Source organism: Gouania willdenowi, chromosome 9 (assembly GCF_900634775.1).
Source record: "Gouania willdenowi chromosome 9, fGouWil2.1, whole genome shotgun sequence".
NCBI classification, from domain to species: Eukaryota; Metazoa; Chordata; class Actinopteri; order Blenniiformes; family Gobiesocidae; genus Gouania; species Gouania willdenowi.
The window spans coordinates 29,583,353-29,606,775 of NC_041052.1; the positions used below are offsets into that span (position 1 = coordinate 29,583,353).

Here is a 23,423-nt window from a genome sequence, read left to right on the forward strand (position 1 = left end):
CTTGGCCATTAGACTGAGGGTGAAAGCCAGAGGTGAGACTGAGGGTGGCTCCTAGAGCAGCGCAGAAGGCCTTCCAGACTCCGGAGATGAACTGTGGACCCCGGTCCGAGACAATGTCTGCTGGTATCCCGTGCAACCGGAAGACGTGGTCAACTAGGAGGGATGCCGTCTCCCTGGCTGAGGGGAGTTTGGGAAGGGCGACGAAGTGTGCTGCTTTGGAAAAACGATCAACAATGGTGAGGATGACCGTGTTACCTCCAGAGGGGGGTAGCCCCGTGACGAAATCTACAGCGATGTGTGACCAAGGCCGAGTGGGCACTGGGAGTGGTTGAAGGAGGCCCGAGCTGGGTCTATAAGGGGTCTTGCCCCGGGAGCAGGTGGGACAAGCGGCGACAAAGTCCCGAGTGTCTCTTTCGAGAGAGGGCCACCAAAACCTCTGCCGCAGGATGGCTGTGGTCCGGAAGCCCCCAGGGTGGCAGGCGAAGCGAGAGGTATGAGCCCACTGGAGCACCTGGGTACGCACAGACTCAGGAACATAGAGAACATTAGGCGGGCAGTTACCTGGGATTGGCTGTTGGGGCTGTGCTTGACGGACCTGATCCTCCACTTGCCAGGTTAGAGAGGCGACAAGACGAGCAGGGGGAAGGATAGATTCTGGGTCACCAGAGGGTTCGTCGCAGGAGAACTGACGAGACAGGGCATCCGGCTTGATGTTACGGGACCCCGGGCGATACGTGAGGGAAAACTGGAAGCGACAAAAAAACAGCGCCCAGCGGGCCTGCCGAGAGTTCAATCTCCTGGCTGAACGAATGTACTCCAAGTTCTTATGGTCCGTCCAGACAATGAATGGGTGCTCTGCCCCCTCCAGCCAGTGACGCCACTCCTCTAGAGCGAGCTTGACCGCCAGCAGTTCCCGGTTCCCCACATCGTAGTTCCGTTCTGCTGGGGTCAGGCGGCGAGAGAAGAAGGCACAGGGATGCAGCTTTTGGTCAGATGGGGTCCTCTGGGAGAGCACGGCCCCAACCCCGGAGTCCGAGGCATCCACCTCGACCACAAACTGAAGGTGGGGATCTGGCTGAACAAGGATAGGAGCAGAGGTAAAGCGTACCTTGAGGGACTGGAATGCTTGCTCGGCCTTGGGGGTCCACTGGAAGGGGATTGAGGTGGAGGTCAGGGCTGTGAGAGGGGCTGCCACCCTACTATAATCACGGATGAAGCGGCGGTAAAAGTTAGCGAAGCCCAAAAAACGCTGTAACTGTTTCCGGGTCTCTGGCTGGGGCCACTCGGTGACAGCCGATAGCTTGGCCGGATCCATCATAACACGTCCTGGGGAGATGACAAAACCCAAGAATGATACAGTAGTAACGTGAAACTCACACTTCTCCGCTTTAGCAAAAAGGCGGTTCTTCCACAGGCGCTCCAAAACCAAGCGGACATGGCTGACGTGTTCCTCCTGGTCTCTGGAATAAATCAGGATATCGTCTATGTAGACAAACACAAAGCGGTTAATCATATCCCGGAGCACATCGTTAACCAGGTTCTGGAAGACGGCGGGGGCATTCGTGAGGCCAAAGGGCATTACTAAGTACTCAAAGTGTCCCAGGGGGGTATTAAAACCCGTCTTCCACTCATCTCCCTCTCTTATTCTCACCAAATGATAAGCATTTCTCAGGTCAAGTTTGGAGAACACTTTGGCCCCGTGGAGAAGGGTGAAGGCAGAGTTTATCAGAGGTAGAGGGTACTTGTTCTTCACAGTTATATTATTTAGGCCCCGAAAGTCAATACAGGGTCGCAGGGACCCGTCCTTCTTATTTACAAAAAAGAATCCCGCACCTACCGGAGAAGTGGAGGGCCGAATGATACCTGCTGCCAGGGCGTCCCTAATGTAAGTCTCCATGGCGGCCTGCTCGGGTTTCGAGAGGTTGTACAGACGGCCAGAGGGCAAGGTGGCTCCGGGCAGGAGCTCGATGGCACAGTCGTAGGGCCGGTGAGGAGGCAAGGATAGGGCATCCTCCTTACTGAAGACTGGAACTAGGTCATGGTAAACCTCAGGAACGCCGGACAGGTCTGGAGGCCGAGGATCTGGCTTGGGATTTACAGGAGCAGGGGATGGGGCTGAACGGAGACAGTTAGCATGACACCCAGTACTCCAGGACTTAACCTGGCTGCCGCACCAGTCAATAGAGGGGTTATGTTTAATCAACCAGGGGTGCCCCAGCACCAACTGTGGGCGAGAATGTTCCATCAAGTGAAAGGTTAGTGTTTCATGATGGTTACCTGCTAACCGGAGGGAGACAGGAACTGTTTTCCGGCGGATCGTGGCCAGGGAGAGGCCGTTGAGAGAACGGGCCTCCACGGGAGAATCCAGTGGCACCGATGGGATGTGGAGCTGCCTGGCGAGGTCCGAGTCAAGGAAGTTCTCCTCGGCCCCAGAATCCACCAGCACGGTCACAGAAAGTGAGTGGTTCTGGAAGCTGAGTGTGGCGGGTAGCTGTAGCAGATGAGGGGAGGTGGAAGCAGTCCGGCTCACTCGTAGACTCCCCGTCACGAGTGAGCCCTCTCTTTTGCTGGTCTCTTGGGGCAGGAAGCAATGAAGTGCCCGGAACCCCCACAGTAGAAACAGGTGTTAGTAGCCCGCCTCTGCTCCCTCTCTTGCTGAGTCAGCGGTGCCCCACTGATCCTACCAACCTCCATGGCCTCGGGGGCAGCCTCAGGGAACGGTGCGGGCGTAGCAGACTGGAGAGTGGGACTCAGTCGGCGGGAGGGTGCTGAGTCCCTCCAGTGTGAGCGCTCTCTGCGCCTCTCCCTCAACCGATTGTCAAGCCGGATGGCGAGGGAGATTAGGGCCTCCAGGCTGGCCACCTCCTCCTTGGTGGCGAGTTCATCCTTCAGAGCCTCGGACAGTCCCCTATAGAATGACCTCTGGAGGGCCGGATCGTTGAACCCACTGGTAGCTGCAAGGGCCTGGAACTCCACGGAGTACTCTGCAACACTGCGGGCCCCCTGCCTCAAGGCCATGAGGCGATCTCCAGCGTCTCGGCCCCGAACTGGGTGATCGAAGACGCGCCTCATGTCTGCAGAGAAGCGGGAGTAGGAGGAGCAGACCTCCCCCTGTTTCTCCCACACAGCTGTTCCCCAGTCCCGTGCAGGTCCCCGTAGAAGGCCAATTAGATATGCGATTTTAGCCCTATCGGACGCGTAGGAAGTCGGTTGTAACTCAAAGACGAGTGAAACCTGAGTCAGGAAGGCCTGGCAAGAACCGAGATCCCCAGCATAGCGCTCAGGAACCGGAACCGTGGGTTCACGGCCTACCGTGGCCAGAGCCGAGGGAGAACCTACAACCGTCGTCTCGTGGGCATTAGTGGGGGTAGGCTGGCTACCTGACGCAGCTATGGAAGATGCTAACACGGACTGCTGACCAGTAAGGTGAGACATTTGACTGATTAAAGCATTAACGCTAGACGCAAGAGTCCTGAGTAGCTCCTCATGCCGGCCTAGAATTGCGTCATGACTAACTACAGCCTGATGAGCGGCTGAGCCCTCATCTGTCGTGCGATCTGCTGAGCTCATTATGGCCAAACCATACTGTCACGAGACAGAACTGAGGCTCAAGCGCAGACAGCACAACAGGAGGCACAAATACAAGTAACTGATTTATTTCACAAAACAGAATTCAACATAAAACCAACCAGCGCCCTAAGTGGGGTAGTGGAGAACTAAGGAAGTGCTGAGCAAACTGAGGGAGACCTAATACTAAGGTTAAATAAGAACAATCAGGAAACTACTGACGAAACCAAAATTCTAGGCCTAAAGGCATAAGCTAAGAAAGGGCAAAAACTAACAAAAGAAAACCTCTGAACCCCGAATGGGCAGGAACACTGAGACGCTCGAGCTGCAGCCAACACAGACGAAAGGAAGGAGCCTGGCACAGGAGTGGGGAGGAACCAGCTGAAGGGTGGAGAGAGCAGAGAGATTCCAGAGATGAAGGAGGCAGAAGGGATCCCAGCGGCGGAGAGGGTCTGAGTGAGCAATGTTTTATGGTTTGGCGTCGGTTTGTGGTCTGCCAGTGTCTTAAGTAGTGGTGTGAATACTTGCAGGTGGGGAGACCACTCCCCGCCGCAGCTGGAAGCAATCCTGAAGATTAGAGGTGAGTAGTCCGGACAGTGAGGCATGGAGACCACCAGATGGTGCCAACGGACCACTTCAGGAGATGCCAGAAGTAGAGGACATGACATCCAGTCCCCCAGCACGGGGACACAAAGAGGGCAGCTGGACTCACACACAGTTCCACAGATATTCAGTGCAGCAGAGCAACGATGTGAAGTAAAGGAAAGCAAAGCAGCAGTGGTCTCAAACTCACTCCAATAAACAACCCCGTCACACAAACCTTTATTTAGACATAATATTTAAATTAATGACAGCGGGAGCAGACATGGGGTGTGTGTACCTGTCAGAGGCTGAAGGCGGATGCGCTTCGGCGCAGCAGAGAGCAAGGAGGGCGCACACAGCCACAGCTAGACAATAAAACAGCCCAGAAAGGAGTACAGTCAATCGTGGGGTCAAAAAAACACATTCCACCGTAAGCATACCTTTCAGGCAATGTCACAAGCACTGAAGGAGAGCATGCACCAGTGCAGCAGGAAGCAAGGAGAGGCGTACACAACGGTAACCCAGAGTTTTCAAAAGCTGTCACACAAGGAAGGCAAGTGCACATCAGCACCACGGAGAGCGAGCACGGGCACCAATGCAGCGAAAAACCCAAAGCTACAGGAAAGAAAAGCAGCATGAGAAGGGCTGCCGATCATAACTATTACCATGCAGCTGAAATCATACCTCCTCTGGTGGTTAGAGAGCGATTCTTGACGGAAAACCGGGAAGTGGGCGGGTCCCCAAGCTGACAGTGCAATGAGGAAATGACACCCAGCGTTTACGTTTTATACTGCCCGCCCAACAAGGAGACCAATCAGAGGGGATTTTGTATGCAGACACCCTAGTGCTGCTACAATCTAACCCCCCTTTCTGCATCGTCGTCCCGACGATGAGAAAAAGTAGCACCAAGGCCGAAAGATAGCTGAAACCTCTGACTGAGGTAAAGGGTCCAGGGGCTGGACCTGGGGAGCCATCTCCAACCACGACTTTTAGTAGTGTGTGATGGACATTTCTAGCTCTGGTCTGGTCATCTTCTGGTGCAATGGTGTTCACCGAGCCCCCCTGTTGTGGTGCTTTGAGAATTTGATACACAGAGCTCCAGTGATCCTGGATCTTGCAGCGCCCTCTCCTTCCAAAGTCACGCAGGAGCACCAACTGGCCAACTTCCAGCAAAACATCCCGGACCTGCTGGTCATGATACTGCTTTCTCCGCTCTGCAGCTGCTCTCAACCTTTCAAGGTCACCTTCAAAGGCTACTTGTAAACTAGTCTGGTGTTCCTGCACCCACCTATTGACTTCACCGCCAACTGGTTCTGTCACCCTACCCAGCAAGAAGTCAATCGGGAGTCTTGGCTCCTGACTAAACATTAAAAAGTATGGAGATTCTCCAGTTGCTTGATGGTGTGTTATATATATATGGTATATATGGTGTTATAGGAGTAAAGGAGTTGTGGCAGGCAGGAATCACAATCCCGTCGTCCGGGACGGCATCACAATATCATCAAGATACAAGAGCAAAGACTGGCACTGTTGATCACCAAAAAGGCGCTACATTAGTCTCTGGAACATGCTTGGAGCACTGCAAAGCCCAAAAGGCATGCGGTTCCACTCGAAAAGTCCGAACGGCATACAAAAGGCTGTTTTAGGCCGATCTGCCTCTGTCACTGGCACCTGGTTATACCCACTGGCAAGGTCCAAAGTGGAGAACCAGTGGGCACCCGTCAATGCATCGAGGGACTCCTCAATGCGGGGAAGGGGGAAAGCATCCTTTCTCGTTTTGTCATTTAACTGTTTGTATCTGCTCCAGCACTGAATGTGAGACCGACTGAGCTGAAACTGTAGCCACCCTAGATGGCACCTCAGAAACACCCGGGGGCAAACTGACCATGTTTACTTCTTCCAAGGTGCCTAAAACTGTTTGAAGATAGAGTTGCACATTTTTCGAGCCTACATTTACAATGGGATATATGCAGTACCCCTAACCACTTGAACTAGGGAAGGGGAAACAAGCAGACCCGCAAAAAGTCGCTGAAGGATCAAACAACACAGTGGCGTCTGAAAACCTCTCGGCACATGTAGCTGCCACAACTTTTATTGAGCAAGAAGGGATACCACTAGTTCCTTTGCCACGCACCTCAACTCTTCCCAAGGGCTGCTGAGGGGCCCGCGCACTGACCTGATGGCACTTTTGCAGTGCATGCAGCATGGGCTTTGGTGCCTTGCACACTACAGGCAGGTCAAAATGTGCTAATCCGTGCTTGCGAAACAGCTCATGATAGCATCTGTCAATTATATTAATTCCTCAAACCCCAGGAACCAGGTCAGGCGTGCTACCAGGGGAGTCCTTAACCACCAAAATCCCACACCTAGTCACAGATTTATCACATAGCTGAACATCTAACTCTAGGTAACCAACATAGGGGATAGCCAAACCATTGGCAGCTCTAAGCTGCAACCAATGGCAAGAACTAAGTCTGTCTCGACCCCAAGGTTCAAAGTGCTGGAGGAAAAAGCTCTCTGTAACTGTGGATACCATGGATCCTTAAGCAGGGGACCTCCACACCACTCATACTAACAGTCAAGTGGGGACAAGATGACATGAGCATAGAAGCTCCCTCAAAATGCACGCAACTAGTTCCTGCACCCCCAAACTCTGGCTCTGCAATTCGGCGGGCGCTAGTTTTCCGACGGTTGGAAATAATGAGGCTGTCCATTAGCCTGTGTGGGGCCAAGCAGATGCTGAGCTGAAGGGGCCCGTATGCCATCACATTCCCTTGCAAAATGGCCAGTCTGATGACACCTCCTACAGATAATATTTTCACGACGCAACGAGCATTACGCGGTAGGGGATTGTGTAGACGAGAAATGCTTTGGGTCAGTTGGTGGAGCTGCTCTTGCTGAACTTTTAGCATCTCCCGTACCTCACATAGCTCAGACCTCTGGGGTGAATTAGAACCCGCCTGGGGAACACCCTCTAATCTGTACTGCAGGCCAAGAACCGAAGGGACTGAATGGCTCCTACCCCTCATACTTGCCGTTAAACCCTCATTCTCCCACCTAATTGCCTCAGCTCGGACCACCAAAACGTCTGCTCCCGGCTGTCCACGAACAGATCATTTTAACTTGCGATGAAGGGCACTGTCATTGACATGCTCAATAAACTGATCACGTAGTAAAAACTCTGCATTTGGCATGTCATTAGGTGCGCGCTGTTTTACTTGTGACATAAGACTCATTAGTGCTAGAGAGAATTCTTGCAGCGTCTCCTCGTCTTGTTGACGTCGTGAGAAGAAGGCCTCCTGTAGTGCCACATATGATTCAGTGCAACCACAAAGTTCTTGTAAAATACTAACTATTCTATCCGGGTTGCACCGATCAGCACTCGGACGGAATTTCATTTCATCACATGCCTCTCCCTCAAGATGGTCATACAAAAAGAATGCCTGGTCGAACATAGACAAGTGACGAGCTCGTATACACGCCAGAACCTCCTCAATCCACTCGGCTAATCCTATTCCTATCCTTCCCCTAAACATGGGACACTTCCGGTCCCTGGGCACAAGAACCAGTCTTTCTGCTAAGGGTGCACTAACCACAGCCTGAGCAGAGAGGGACGCAGCAGGCACTGAAGGCTAGGGCCGGGCATGGGCTGCTCCTGCCGCAGCCTCTCATTCTCTGCACGTAACTGGGCAACTAAGTCCCTCAACTCCTGCATCTCTCCCTCCATGCCAAAACAGTAATACGAGACACGCAGGAAATGGAAAACTGAACGTCTGCTTACCAAACGGCAAAAAACACCTACGCATCCACAGGAGGCCTTGCTGCTGCTTTGCTTGTGCCTAAAATGACAGGAAAAGTTAAACTGATTAACACAAAAATAACACTGGGACACACGTCTTTGCTCTCAAAAACCAGTCTTGTCGACTAACGCCAAGTGTGGCAAAATGGAGAGATTATTAGTAATGACAACGCCACCTTGGGAGTTTCACCCAAGGAAATAGTAATATTTAAAAGAACATAGAGTACTTAATGATTTGCAGACAAAATAATAAATGTATAACCCAAGGCACTCAGGCCCGTTGATTAAAGGAGCTTCAGACGTGTTCCCAGTTTAACATGTTTATCACAAAAATATATTTTAAAAACAGTCTTTATAAAACAAAAGCAAATTAACAACAATGACCAGTGAGGCTTACCAGCGTGGAAACAATGGTACAAAGTGGGAAATTTCAAGACAATACACACCTAAAAGGTGACAAATTCACACACACTCAGGCACACGTGGAGACAAGAAACAAGCACTACACAGCGCAGCACACGACAACCCTCCACCAGGACCACCACTATTGGCTCTCAGCAACTGACATAACAAACCAGAGGTTAAACAAATATTTTACAAAAGATAAATAACAGCTTAATATCAACAATAAAAGAGTACACTAAATGGGTTGATGTAAGCAGAATTGAAATGCAAAATATAAAACGAGTAAATAGACAATAAACAGATCAAATTCTATTAAACGTAGATACTATACAAAGATATGTGATATCAGTTCAAACAGGTAGCCACAGGTGTGGCATGGGGGGGCGGTCAGAGTTAGGTACACATCGGAATGAGTCACGGGGAAGTCCAGTCCCCCAGCACGGGGACACAAAGACGGCAGATGGACTCACAAACAGTTCCACAGATATTCAGTGTAGCAGAGCAGCGACGTGAAGTAAAGCAAAGCAAAGCAGCAGTGGTCTCAAACTCACTCCAATAAACAACCCTGTCACACAAACCTTTATTTAGACATAATATTTAAATTAATGACAGCGGGAGCAGACATGGGGTGTGTGTACCTGTCAGAGGCTGAAGGCGGATGCGCTTCGGCGCAGCAGAGAGCGAGGAGGGCGCACACAGCTAGACAATAAAACAGCCCATAAAGGAGTACCGTCAATCGTGGGGTCTAAAAAACACATTCCACCGTAAGCATACCTTTCAGGCGATGTCACAAGCACTGAAGGAGAGCATGCACCAGTAGAGCAGGAAGCAAGGAGAGGCGTACACAACGGTAACCCAGAGTTTTCAAAAGCATCACACATGGAAGGCAAGTGCACATCAGCACCACGGAGAGCGAGCACGGGCACCAATGCAGCAAAAAACCCAAAGCTACAGGAAAGAAAAGCAGCATGAGAAGGGCTGCCGATCATAACTATTACCATGCAGCTGAAATCATACCTCCTCTGGTGGTTAGAGAGCGATTCACGACGGAAAACCGGGAAGTGGGCGGGTCCCCAAGCTGACAGTGCAATGAGGAAATGACACCCAGTGTTCCCGTTTTATACTGCCCGCCCAACAAGGAGACCAATCAGATGGGATTTTGTCTGCAGACACCCTAGTGCTGCTACAATCTAACCCCCCTTTCTGCATCGTTGTCCCAACAATGAGAAAAAGTAGCACCAAGCCCAAAAGAGAGCTGAAACAGAGTTTGACATTACGCTTGAGTTTGCAGCACCCATGGGTCTGGGGAGGTGATAGACATTTGAATGTTGTCCAGCAGTCAACCGTCCCGTACGTTGCACAGCTGGCTCACCCACATCTGGCGGAACAGAAGATGGAACGGCCAAATGAGCAGATGGCTGTTCTGTCCTGCCAGCAGGGTCCCTTAGGGGTCTTGGCACTGTGACAGATGGCAATGGTGTCTGGGTCACGGCAGGAGTTTGAAAGTAATGTACAGGCGGAGCCTCTTGTCTCAGAGCGAATATATCCTCTTCACTCAACAGCTCATCCTCTGACTGTAGTTGGTCAGACTGAGAGGTAAGGGGTTCAGGAGCTGGACCTGGGGAGCCATCTCCAACCACGACTTTTAGTAGCACCCTAGTGCTGCTACACTGGCACTGGTCTGTACTGCGGATAATCTCATCTAACATGACTCAGCAAAGGAGCAACGTCTCTGTTCAAAAGCACAACGATATAATGCAGTCATTGTGTATTAACACATGACAAATTGTACACATGAACACACATTTGACGATATGATGATTAATATAATAATTGCCATAACAGTGGAAACAGAAAGAACTGGTGCTAACCTAGGTGCTCGCATCAAGTTAGCACCAGTATTAGGAGGAGTTTTTCCTCTCTTTTCTTATGGTCAGATTTTTTTTGTCTAAACTCTCTCTGAATGCTACATTCTTCAAATCTGGTCTGTTTTTTTAAAGACATATGACAGTTCTGCTGAACAAGTTAGGGTTTTGTAGACATGGCACACTGACGGGAATGCAGTTTCCTGAAGGTTGTGAGGTCACCTAACCTGTTCAAATAAGTGAGTGCTTATGTGTGTCTGATTTTGAAGAGGATGGGTTAACTGAAGGAGTCCTTGTGTGTGTTTCTGTTATACAGTAGTTCATCTACTGTGTGTTTACCTGTGAGGTGTGTCCAATCAAAGCTCAGTCATGTGACAGTCGTTTATTGAAGAAGGAAGTGAAAAAAAAAATCAAACACATCACCCAATCACAGAGCAGAGAGCTGTCACATGCTCACAGGTGGGTGGAGTCACATTCGGGTAAGAAACAAGGAAGAAGAAAATAGTGTCTGACAGATACACACACACGCACACACGCACGCACGCACGCACGCACACATTAGTTTGAAATGAGATTTTTCTGTAAAACAATAGAAAACATTATAAAGAGTATTAAAGAGCAGTTCATTAAATGTTTCATACTTTAGTCGCAGCCAGTGTGAACAACGTTCATGAAGAATACAAAGAGTTCAGAACGAAGACAAAACCTTTTCTTTATGTGTGTAAATATAAAAAGCAAGCCTTCACTTTACATTTAAAACATTCAGCAAAAACCTCAACCTTCTCTGATTGGCCACAAACACCGATTGATTGGTTGACTCAGAGACGTTAGGTCACATGGTGTGTTAAACCTGGAGTGGGAGTGGTCAAAGTGTTTCATTATTTGGACAAAAAAACACAAACGTTATAAATGCTGTGAATAAAAGTGATTTTCCTTTTTCTGAAGAAGAATCAAAACCCAGAGACGCAGGAACGTTTCTAACCAATGACAAGTGTGGGCAGGGCTAAGGGACACTGTATGATGAACTATAGGAGCTGTGTGGGTGGGGCTACGCGTCACTGTATGATGTGGTATAGGAGCTGTGTGGGCGGGGCTTAGAGTCACTGTATGATGTGGTAGAGCGTGACATTGTACAGCACCTGGTGGCCGTTGTTCCAGGCATAGAGTGCTCGGTCTCTGGGGTTATAGTCCAGCATGGACAGGTGTGAGTACTTGTTGCTGATGGGCAGGTCTATGTACTCATAGGTGGACGAGTTGGTGGAGAAGGCGTAGTAAACTTTAGTTCCTCCTGAATAACCGTTGGTGACATAAAGCGTCCCACAGATCATGAAGGCCTCACCAGCACTGCGCTTAGGATGGTTGGTCATCCAGCTACGAATGACCTGAGGGACAGACAGTCACAAACGATACAGACTGAGTCAAATGTAAAAAGGTTTTTGTACTGGAAGTACTTGGAGTAGTGGGTAATCCTACCTGCAGCGTGTCAGGGTTCAGCTGGCTCAACACAATATTTCCTGCGTTCTGGTGCGTGGCGTAGACGGCCCACAGCCCGCCCTCGTCCACCATCAGGTCGATGTCCGAGTGTCCCCCCCACGAATAGTGGTACATGTTGTTGTAGCCGGCAAAGTCCAGCTGGCGCGAGCGCAGGATGAGGGAGGAGCGCAGGTCGAAGCGGATCAGCGTGTGACTCTGGAACTTGTTGAAGTACAGCGAGCCGTTGTAGACCACCTGACCCGTCCCCGACCAAGGGTGAGGGAGACGGACAGATGTGTAGTTATCAGAGGACATGAAGTCCCACATGGACGCGTACTCCCGCACAAAACGATTGTTATGGTAACCGTCCATGTACCAGACCTGAAGGGACAGACAGGTTCAGGTACTTCAAAAATTGTGTTGAAATGTGTGAAGACAGAAGGGTGTGCATCTGTGTGTGTGTGTGTGTGTGTGTGTGTGTGTGTGTGAGACTGACCCGGGTGTCAGTGGGCGGGGCTAATGGGTCAGTCATCCATGAGCCAAACCTTGATCCTGATGTCTTAATGGTGATTGGCTCAGAAATTCCTGTCAGTTTCCCACAGGCTGCAAGAGAAAGAGGTCAAAGACCACAATAACCACTAAACCAGTATAACCAGTATAACCAGTCCAAAAAGGTGAACCAGTATAACCAATGTGTGTGCTGCCTTCTGCTTTGTGGGGGAGAGGGTGTGGCTAAGTGTTCCGGTCCTCTGTCCAATCAGGACTAATTAGGAGGCTCTGTCTCACCCAGCCTCTGCATGCAGCTCCTGAGCCGTTCCTCCAGGTGCAGCACCCGGCTGTGCAGCTGCTGCTGTTCCAGTCCGCCCAGTGAGTGCTGCAGCTCTCCTAGTAACAGGCTCAGGTTGTTCAACTCCTCCTTAAAGCTCTGCACCAGCACCGCCTCTGCCCGGAAGCTCTCCAGCAGGGGCACCAGTGGGCGCAGCTCCTCCATCTTAGACTTCATGGCCTGCAGGGGTCACAGGTCAGAGGTCATAGGTCACAGGTCAGGGCCTGTGTTGTAAATGTCTCAATAACACACTATCCACTACAAACTCAATGAATATATACTGTCTATTAGATACTATAAGTATGATTAGGATGATGAGCGTTCCCATTGAAGAATATTTCCAAGTTTCCCAAGATGCATTTGGAACCTACAAGGACAAAAACCTAAAGCACATTGAGGTTAAATATCTCCACTGATTCTCCAAGTTTGAAAGTTCTGAAAGCATTTTAAGTAAGAAAATGACCAAGTAGAATATCAACATGTGCTCCGTTGATCCATAAAACTCACGTATACACAATTCACATTTTCAGAGACCCTCCATTGTGCTACTGACTAAACCTTCTGTTAACTTCAAAATAAGAGCCCTATGTACAACAGAAAAGAAAATAAATAATGGAAGACAAGAAGCGATGCTTTTCAGCTTGCAATGCATAATGGGACGGTTGAGTATGAGTGTGCCCACCATGCACACTTAAAAAATGTCCCCATATAGTATACAACCGGGTATTTCTCACTTATCAATCTTTTGATACTATCTAATGTGAACACACTACATACTCATTTACATGTCACACTTAGTATGAGTATACGTTAGGATGACATTTACAACACAGACAGGGTCACAGGTCAGGGTCAGGGGTCAGAGGTCAGGGTCAGAAGTCACATTATGATGATTCTAAAGAAAGTGGAAAAGCTCATTTTTTGACTCATGAAATGCTTTGTTTGTGAATTATTGTTTTATTTCTTTGTCTGACGTAAATAAATTAAAAAAAGTGCCTCCACCAAATATCTGACATTATTCTGTCCATCCTAACGTTAAATTCATCCTTTTACTTTTCACTCCTTTCTGCTCTGCTTATGGAAAATTACCATATATGGTAGTGACGCAGCTTCATCAGTGAGGATCCTTCCCAAATGCTTCCTATGGATGAGTTTATCTCCAACTCATGCTCAGATACATGTGAACATGAAGGAGAACATCTTCAAATGTTGGTGTTCAGACATGTCTCTGTAAACTGATGGATTTATATCACGTTACATTAAATATTAGAAACACACTTTATTACTGATATTAGCAGGATTTATTCAGAGGATCAGATGGAGTTAAAATGGTGGTGTAAGGGTTAATGAAGCCAGCTGTAACCAATGGGGCACTGGTTTTAATCCTGGTCCATCACTGTGGGATGCGACCCTCACTGCTCACATTGGACGTGGCTTTGGATCAAAGAAGTTGTAATTGCAAACATGTTCTGTTCAAAATTGTGTCTGTGTTAACTGATGACTGACATCTGAAGTCACCAGTTAATATGATGACCAGTTGGTTTAATACTGTAGTGTTACTGTCTCCATTAAACCAGCCAGTACTCAGCTGCAGGCTCAGCATGTTCAGTCATGTATATGTGAGCTGTGTGCGCGAAGTACCTTGTACTGCCGAGCGGTGGCGCTGTGCTGTCCATCCTCCACTTGTCTGAACCTTTGCTCCGCCCCTCTGAGCTGCTCCTCCATCCTCTCCACCAACTGCAGGTCCCTGTGTGTACGCTGCTCCAACAGCAGCAGAGAGCGGCTCATGTTCCCCACCTGAGATTATCATCATCATCATCATCATTATCATCATCATCATCATCATCATCATCATCATCACCATCACCATCATTGTCATCAGTATCATCGTCAATTTCTCTGTTCTGTAGTTTGGAGACGACCAACATTCAAACTGCCACAACTTCTTCAAACATTCTTTGACTTCTGTGTGTGTGACATCATGTGAAAGCTTCAGAATTAAGAACTCAAATGCCCACTGGCTGACATGGTCCTGGTGTTCTCATGGCGTGTCACATATAGTCCTGTAAGCTCCGCCCCCCACAGGTGAGTCTCACCTTGTCAAGCAGCTGCAACAGCTGGTTGGTGCGTCCATCTCTGGAGCAGACGTTGTGCTGCGGCGTCACCACCGTGCACACGCAGCGACCCACGGAGTCCTGAGCGGAGCTGTACACCTGCCATGCCTCCTCGGGGGCACACAAGCCCACCTGAGAGAGAAGGAAGTCAGAGGTCAGCCACAGGCCCCGCCCGCAGAGGAAAGCGAGTGTTTGATTCATGTTCGAAGTACCCCTGAATGCAGTCTGCAGTTCGGGGAAGAGCTCAACGCTGCTCAACATTGGCATGATATTGTGCTGTCTGATTCTCATACAGTTAAAAATAATCAACCTCAAAAAAGTAAATCGTAACATATAATTTACATTTTATTTGTTACATAATTCTATAGGCATATAAAATAGATTTGGTTTGGGTTAGGTAAAGGAATGTGTTTTCTCGATGAGACCTCCCTGGGAGGATTTGAGGACCCCCCCCCCAGTTGAACAGGGAATCAAAGGCAGGCACGGGCCGACACTTGTTATTCGTGTTCCCCTCTTCCTTGTGCCACTCATCCAAAAGGGTTTTGTGAGTTGGGTTAGGGTAAGAGTTAGGGTTAGAGTAAGTCTGAACGTGGTTTATTGAATGTTGAGCGCCGCCCCGAACTGCAGGCTGCAGTCAGGGTCTTCTCCTGCAGACTGAGATGATCCAGGCAGAACACCTAGTCTAGTTTCCTCAACTGAAGCATGCTTCTTGAGGCATTTTCTAAATTGTGTTTGACTGCAGTCTGGGCAGGGTTGCAAACCAGCGATAAACCAGTTTAAGTGTCAACCCTTGGTTTTCCGCTGGTTTGCAACCCTGCCCAGGTTGAAGGTCCAGTAGGTGACAGTAGTGAACATGAGAGAAGCCCCTAACTGCAGTCTGCAGTCCGGGGCGGCGCTCGACTTTCGGAGCGGTGCTCAACGTTGAATAAATCAATCGCCTTCAGACTTACTCTAACCCTAACCCTAACCCTTACTCTAACCATATCTATTTTATATGCCTATAGAATTATGTAACATATAATATTATTTATATAGCACGATTTACTTATTTTGAGGTTGATTATTTTTAACTGTATGAGAATCACACAGCTCAATAGCATGTCGCATTGAGCTCCACCTCGAACTGTGGACTCAAAGCCAATAGCATGCCAATGTCGAGCAGCGCTAAGCTCCGCCCCGAACTGTGGACTGCAGTCAGGGGTACTTCGTCCTCAGAGAAGCTCCTGTGTCCTTCAGATGTAGGTGAAGTGCTGACCTGTGGGCGGAGCTCTCCTGCTCTGTTTGCATCCTGGAGTTTGTTTTCAGGGTTCAAAGTCCACAAGAAGTATATATTTAGTGATCATCATCACAGAGTAAACCTGTTCCAGGTACCAGGTTCAACTAACTCTGAGTCTGTCCCTGAACTTTTAAATTTGATTTTAAAAGTTTTACTGCTGATTTTAATGTTCTTATTGATTTTTAAGCTGTTAAATGTTTTCTGTCGCACTTTTTGATCATGTAAAGCACATTGAGTTTCTTTGTGTATGAAATGCACTATACAAATAAATTTGCCTTGCCTTGAACTCTCGAGTATCAGCTGATCTGCATTATTTCAATGAACTCTGAGCATAAAAAGCCCTGATAGCACAAGTTACCATGACAACAGCTCAAACCCTGATGGAGTTGGAAGTTTTTTGCAGACCTATGGCGATGCACATGTTTATGTGTCAATGTAAACAGAAACAACAACATGGGAGGCAATGCGTCACTTTAAATGAACTGTTCTGGCAGGTGGTGAGTGCAGGTGGAGATGGTGAGGCGATAGAGACAGAGGTAAAGGGGTCCGTTTTCAGATATAGTTGTGTATCGTTGGCATAGCAGTGGAAAGAAAGTCCATGTCTGTTGATGAAATGGCCAAGGGGGAGCTTGTAAAGTGTGAAAAGGGTCGGGTCGTGGGTTGATCCTTGGGGGACTCCACAGGTGGAATAGTGGATACGGGATCTAGCTTTCCCAAGGGCCACATATTCTGAAATGTCCTTGAGGTAACATCTGAACCATTCCACGGCGTAACTAGAATGAAAAGCAGTGTGGTGTAGGCGTTGAAGGAGGATGTTGTGGTCAACGGTGTCGAATGCAGCAAACAGCTGCCAGAAGTAGATTGTTTAAAACTCTAACTGAGGCAGTCCCTGTGCTGATCGAAAGCCAGAGTGGAATTTTTCATGACGTTGGTTCTGTTCCAGATGTTCTATAAGTTGAACTGCGACTGCTTTTTCCAGAGCTTTGGACAGGAACGAGAGGTTTGATATGAGCCTGTAATGTGTGAGGATATCTGGGTCTAAGGTTGTTTTTATGAAATGGGGTCTGATGATCGCCATCTTAAGGGATGATGGGGCATGGCTGGTTTGAAGGGACTGGTTAATAATGCTGGTGATCAGGAGGTTGATAGCAGAGATATTTGATTTTATCAGGGCAGTGAGAAAAGGATCCATAGTGCATGTGGAGGGTTTAATTTTGCGTATGATACCCTCAACCTCTTTTTGGGAAATGAGGATGATGATGATAGACTGGTAAATTAGGCAAATAAGGTCACAGCAGAATTTAGGTCATAATTTAAAAGAATAAAATCACTGAGTTCTCCATCAGTTACCTTCAGTCGTTTTAGATGTTTAAGCTTTGATATTGATTGATCTGACTTGGAATGAAGTGAATGGTAGTGGGAGGAGTCAAGGCACAAATTATAGTAAACCTGTTTGCAGGGTCTGTTACCATGGTGACTGACTCAGAGGTCCACTTAGCTCTCATATAATTCAGGCTTAAGTTACTCTGAGTTTACATAGCCTGCTTTGTGGAACACAACCCTGGAGGGAGAGCAGCTGACACACCAGTAGAAACCAGTACGAACCAGTATGATGATCCCACTGAGCGTTACAGGCTGCTCCACTGCATGTGATCACACACACACAGGATGTGTTATTGGTGCTGCTGTGACCACATGTGACCACAGGTGTACGTATGAGAGGATGAAGAAGACCAACACATGTGAGGAGATGTTATTATAAGAAGAGAAGGGACTCACCATCAGCAGCAACACACACACGTTCAGCTCCTCCATCAGCTCCGTCCTCGTCCTCCTTCTAAAGTGACACCAAAAAGCAGCCGAGTGGAAACTAGATCCTCCCACTCAGATTGTGTGTGTGTGTGTGTGTGTGTGTGTGTGTGTGTGTGTGTGTGTGTGTGTGTGTGTGTGTGTGTGTGTGTGTGTGTGTGTGTGTGTGTGTGTGTGTGTGTGTGTGTGTGTGTGTGTGTGTGTGAGTTTTCACAGCCCGGCTGGTGGACAAATCTGTGAAGCAGCAGGAAGAGGTGGAGCTCTCCAATGGCACTGTGTGTGTTAGATATTAATAAACACACTCAGGTCTAAGTGAGCACTGCCTTAAAGCTGACTTTTGTTCAAACACACAAAGGATCTGAGAAAGCGGCACACAATAACACAAACAACAGGAAGGCTGCAGCATTTAGAACATTTCTGGATCATCAGCCTGACGAGAAGCAGCAGCAGAAAATGGAAGACTAAATTAATCATTGTGGGGTTGCCATGGAAACAGCATCACTATATCTGCCAGCATCAGAGAGTGGGAGAGTGTGTGAGTCTCAGGAGGAACACACTCACATACACACATACCATGGAGTGAAAAACACTGAATAAAGTAGATAAACTTAACATTGTGTTCATGTAATTAATGATTTACGGCCTGTCCTCTGAAGATAGATTTCCTCTTCTCTTTCTAACTTCCAGGATTTATTTGGTGTGTGGCGTACTAGAACGCAGACTAACTTCTTACCGGGCTAAATCACCATGGTAAGTTAGGCTGAACACACATGGTCAGGACCAGGTTATGAAGTGGATGAAATTCTAAATGAGTACAAAATTCCCACCTCCTGACCAATCAGTTTTCTTCGGAAATGACCTGCCAATAAAAGGTGGATCATTCTATGAACATGTCATCGGTAATTGAAAGGATTGCATTTATCCATTAATAATCTTTCTTTCCTAAACGCAGCTGTGAAATCTGCACCAACCAGGATCTTCTTTTTTTTTTGTCTACACATGCTGTCAAAGATCAACACTACAAGAAGTGCAATCTTTTTAAGACAGCAATGCAATGCAATGTTTTGTTATTGCAATTAAATAAATGAATTTATTTTCTTACATAATTGTGACCATCACCAGCCCTCCCTAACGAAGGGTAAAAACACTTTATTAAAGAGAAAATATAAAAATAGAGGGCAGTATTATACCGAGGTGAGGGGGAAGGAAACAGGAAAGAAAGAGTCAAGGTAGGGAAATGGAAGGGGTGGGGAAGAGTTGAGTGTTTCAAAGTGAGTAAAATGTGATGTTATATTTGTGCATATTGTGTTGTGTAATTCAGTTTCAGTTTAGTTTATTTCAATAGTGAACAGTGAAATTTAATAAAACACATGATTAAACATTAATAAAAAAGCCAGAATTAGCCAAGGACATTATTTTTCATCTGTAGTCCCCTGGCCATGATGTTAAAAAAGCAAATAAAATACATTAAAATACATTAACATGACAAACATACATGTTAAAAAAACCAAATCAAGAGAACAGTAACAATAAGTTGAACCATTAGGGAAAAAAACTAAACAAAACACTATTCACAGGATAAACAAAGCATACAAACATGACAGCTCACAGTTAATTATGGCAAGTGTAATTGTTCACTCGCCGTCCCCTCAGGTGGTTTGTATGTGCTCTGATGTTTAACAGTCTGGTAGTGAGTTCCACTCTCTGGCTCCTCTAACGAAACAGGCGGACTGACTGAAGGTGCTCTTACGCAGAGGGATCACACACAGAGCCTCTAGTAACCCGCTCACTACTGTTCCTCTGACTAATGGGTGCCAAGTGTAAAAATTTAGTATGAAAGTTTTAGCTAACACATTTTCATTAATTATCTCACTTTTCTCATATTTAGCACATTTTCCTACATTTAACACAACATTTAACCACATATATAGAGGTAAAAAAAAAAAAGCATTAAATCTAAATATATAAATATAAATGGTATATGTTATATCTAAATGATAAATCTATATCTAAATTTTAAATCTAAATTTAAATGTTATATGTTATATCTAAATGTTAAATCTAAGACTAAATGTTTAATCTTATATATAAATGTTAAATGTTAAATCTAAATGTTAAATGTTAAATCTAAATCTAAATGTGGAACTTAAATGTTTCGCACAATTGACCCCGCCCATTGGATCCTTAACCAAGGCACAAGCAGAGACACACAAAACTGCTCCCACCCAACATTTAACATTTAGATTTAACATTTATGTATAAGATTTAACATTTAGACTTAGATTTAACATTTAGATTTAGATTTAACATTTAGATATAACATCACATTCAGATTTAGATATACAGTAGATTTAACATTTAGATATAACTTATACCATTTATATTTAGATATTTAGATTTAATGCTTTTTTTTTACCTCTATATATGTGGTTAAATGTTGTGTTAAATGTAGGAAAATGTGCTAAATATGAGGAAAGTGAGATAAATAATGAAAATGAGTTAGCTAAAACTTTCATACTCAATTTTTACACTTGGCACCCCATAGCGGTGTTCTGCTGCAGATTCAGAGGAGAAACAGATCCACACAAACTCCTGGAGGATCCTGTGGTTTCAGCCTTAGCCAAGAAGCACAGACGCAGCACTGCACAGGTGTGTCTATATCACATTCATAGAGCTGTACAGTGTAGCCTACACATTGTTGGGCTAACACAGATGTTTCCAGGTGTTGCTAAGGTACCACATACAGCAGATAGTTTCTGTCATCCCAAAGAGCGACAAAGCGCGTGCGCGTGCGCGCGCGCACACACACACACACACACACACACACACACACACACACACACACACACACACACACACACACACACACACACACACACACACACACACACACAGAGTGATCTCTCATGGGATTCAAAGGCTGAATAATCTTTATCCTACCAGGGGTGGCCAATCCTGGTCCTCAACAGCCACTATCCAGCATGTTTTAGATGTTTCCCTCCTCCAACACACCTGATTGAAATGACCAGGATCGTTATCAGGCTTCTGCAGAGCTTGATGATGAGTTAATCATTCCAATTAGGTGTGTTGGAAGAGGGAAACATCTAAAACATGCTGGATAGTGGCTCTTGAGGACCAGGATAAGCATCACCACTGATGATGCAACTTTTCGCAGGTCTTTGATTTCAGTCTGACAGATGAAGACATTACAGAGCTGAAACAGCTGGACAGAGGCTGGAGGGCGTTCACACTTGAAGAGTGAGTGACCACCACACAGCATTAGCATTCCCCTGAGGGCCACCAATGATACCAAGGGGTCTACTCAATTCCTCTCACATTGATCAAAGTCATGGAGCTAAAATATACAACTTAGATCAGGGGTCACCAACTTTTCTGAAACTGTGAGCTACTTCAAAGGTACTGAATAGTCTACATAATAGGGCAACCAGTTAGAAAAGAGCTTCTTAAATACTACATTCTCAAGGTTTCACTTTAATTAGAGGGTACGATAATAAGGAAGAATAGCAGACACTTAAAATGTTGGAAATGTTTAAGTTTCAACATGCAACACTTTATTTCTCCTAATTTTTTCAATTGTTTCATTTCCGACAATTCATAGAAAACCCCATGTTGCTATTTTACTAGCTACAAGCAAACAACTTTTAACTAATCGTAAAACATGTAAAATTTGGATTTCTGGAAAGTAAATCAGATTTTAGATGGAGCTCAATAGTGACTAGAGCTGCTGAGGGCCCCTCACATGGTCCATGTTGGTGACCCCTGACTTAGATGAAGAAGAAGCTATTCTTGAAACGAGCTCAACTTTCAACACTATTCACAAAAAAGACATAAAACTACATTAAACCTACCACTTTTCTACCAGAGCTGCAATGAACCACTCACAGTCTGACTGTTGCCCTCTTAGTCCATTTAGGTATAAAGGTTAAACAGCATTACAGTCAAAAAATAAAAAACTAAAATGCCACAGCATTACAGCATTAAGAATATTGATTAATCTGAGCAAGAATGCAGAAAAGGACAAAGGCTTTTTTCTAAATTACTTGCTATTTTGTGTTTTTTGGAGTCATTTTCTACATTTTATGTCTATGTTTTATGTATTTTTCTGTTCTTTGGTTTCATTTTTGTTGTCTTTTTTGGTTTTTTATATTTAGTTTGTTTTGTTGATTTTCTTTGTTTTTTGGTGCATTTTTCTGTCCTTTTGTCTCTCTTTTGCAATGTTTTTTGTGTTTGTGATTTTTTTTTTGCAATTCTGTGTGTATTTTGTTCCATTTTGTGCTCTTTGTCGTTCTGTGCATCTCTAGAGTTATTTTGTGTGTTTTGTCGTCATTTTGTTGTCGTTTTGTGTGTTTTTTGAATGTTTTTCAGTCCCTTTTTATTTCCTTGTATTTCATTTTCAGTTTTTCTTAAATGTGTCAAATAAACAACTTAAATTTCAACTTTTGGGGAATTGATTTGGGGGTCACACAAAATCAGAGCACACGCTACATATGACCCATGTCATACTTCCTGCGTCAGCTGAGGAAGTTCAACCTGCCCCAGGAGCTGCTAATCATGTTCTACACCTCCATTATTCAGTCTGTTCTGTGCACCTCCATCACTGTCTGGTTTGGATCTACAACCAAACTAGACAGACACAGACTACAACGGATAATCAGCACTGCAGAAAAGATCATTGGTGTTGATCTGCCCTCCATCCAAGACTTACAGTATACCTGTCCAGGGTCAGGAAACGGGCAGGTAGCATCACTGCAGACCCCTCCCACCCTGCACACAATCTGTTTAAACTCCTCCCCTCCGGCAGATGCTACAGATCACTGTACGTCAAAACTACCAGCCATAAAAACAGTTTCTTCCCCCAGGCTGTCACTCTGATCAACTCTAAACAGTCATAGGGTGTCAGACCTGTTTCTGTTACTGTGAAATAACCATGGAACTAAACATAACTGAGAATGTTCATGGACATAATATTTTAATTTAAATGTTCACCTGCACTACTCATCAATGCACTACTGCACTATTATCTTATTATTATTATTGTATTTTATTTTATTATTATTATTATTATTTAGTTTGCACGTATTAGTTTAACTACTGTTTATATTTATGTTTATACTTATTTTAATTTTTTTCTAGTTGATTGTTATTATTTAATGTTCACACTATCAGAGAGAGCACAGTTCACCAAGACAAATTCCTCGTGTGTATGCATACATTACTTGGTCAATAAAGTTGATTCTGATGTTTGCTGAAGAATATAGTGTGCAGTCAATATGAATAGTGACTTAAAATAAATGATTCCAGAAAATAGAATCATGTGTACAATGTTTCCTTTAAAAAGTATCTGTGGTTTCACAGGGTCAAATCCCATCCCTATTATCCATTTGACTGAGTGAAGACACCGCCCCCCAGGGACACACTGATAAAGATGTGAATGTGATCATCAGCTTGGGACAATCAACTGTTTATTAAAACTTTATGGACTTTTAATCAGCAATACAAACATTACTCAATGCATGAGATGCTTTAGTCCTGATGTTCACAAACTGCAATTTAACTCCGCCTCCTTCAATGACAGATTATTGTGCATTTATTAGCATTTCACAATGAATTGTGCAAAACAAATTACAGATTACTGATGCATTGATTGAGGCCTAAAAATCAGCTTTTCTCACTGAAAAGAGAAGTT

The 23,423-nt window shown here is 45.8% G+C and overlaps 1 protein-coding gene across 1 annotated transcript; it reads right to left on the reverse strand.

Annotated features, from left to right (window-relative positions):
• Nucleotides 1–10,585: 10,585 nt before the first annotated feature.
• LOC114469177 (noelin-like) lies at nt 10,586–17,836 on the reverse strand. Its single transcript, XM_028456407.1, has 7 exons — nt 17,687–17,836; nt 14,614–14,763; nt 14,159–14,314; nt 12,478–12,697; nt 12,188–12,294; nt 11,692–12,072; nt 10,586–11,600 (listed from the first exon to the last, which is right to left on the reverse strand). The coding sequence occupies exons 1-7, from the start codon at nt 17,720–17,722 to the stop codon at nt 11,319–11,321; spliced, it is 1,332 nt and encodes a 443-aa protein (XP_028312208.1). The 5' UTR covers nt 17,723–17,836; the 3' UTR covers nt 10,586–11,318.
• Nucleotides 17,837–23,423: the final 5,587 nt, after the last annotated feature.

Excerpts from the sequence above, each read along its gene's own strand:
- LOC114469177 (XM_028456407.1), bottom strand. The coding sequence starts at position 17,722 with ATGGAGGAGCTGAACGTGTGTGTGTTGCTGCTGATG. Across the intron at positions 12,073-12,187 it reads CCCCGCCCACTGACACCCGG|GTCTGGTACATGGACGGTTA; the intron begins GTCAGTCTCACA and ends CTGTCCCTTCAG. Across the intron at positions 11,601-11,691 it reads TGAACCCTGACACGCTGCAG|GTCATTCGTAGCTGGATGAC; the intron begins GTAGGATTACCC and ends TCTGTCCCTCAG.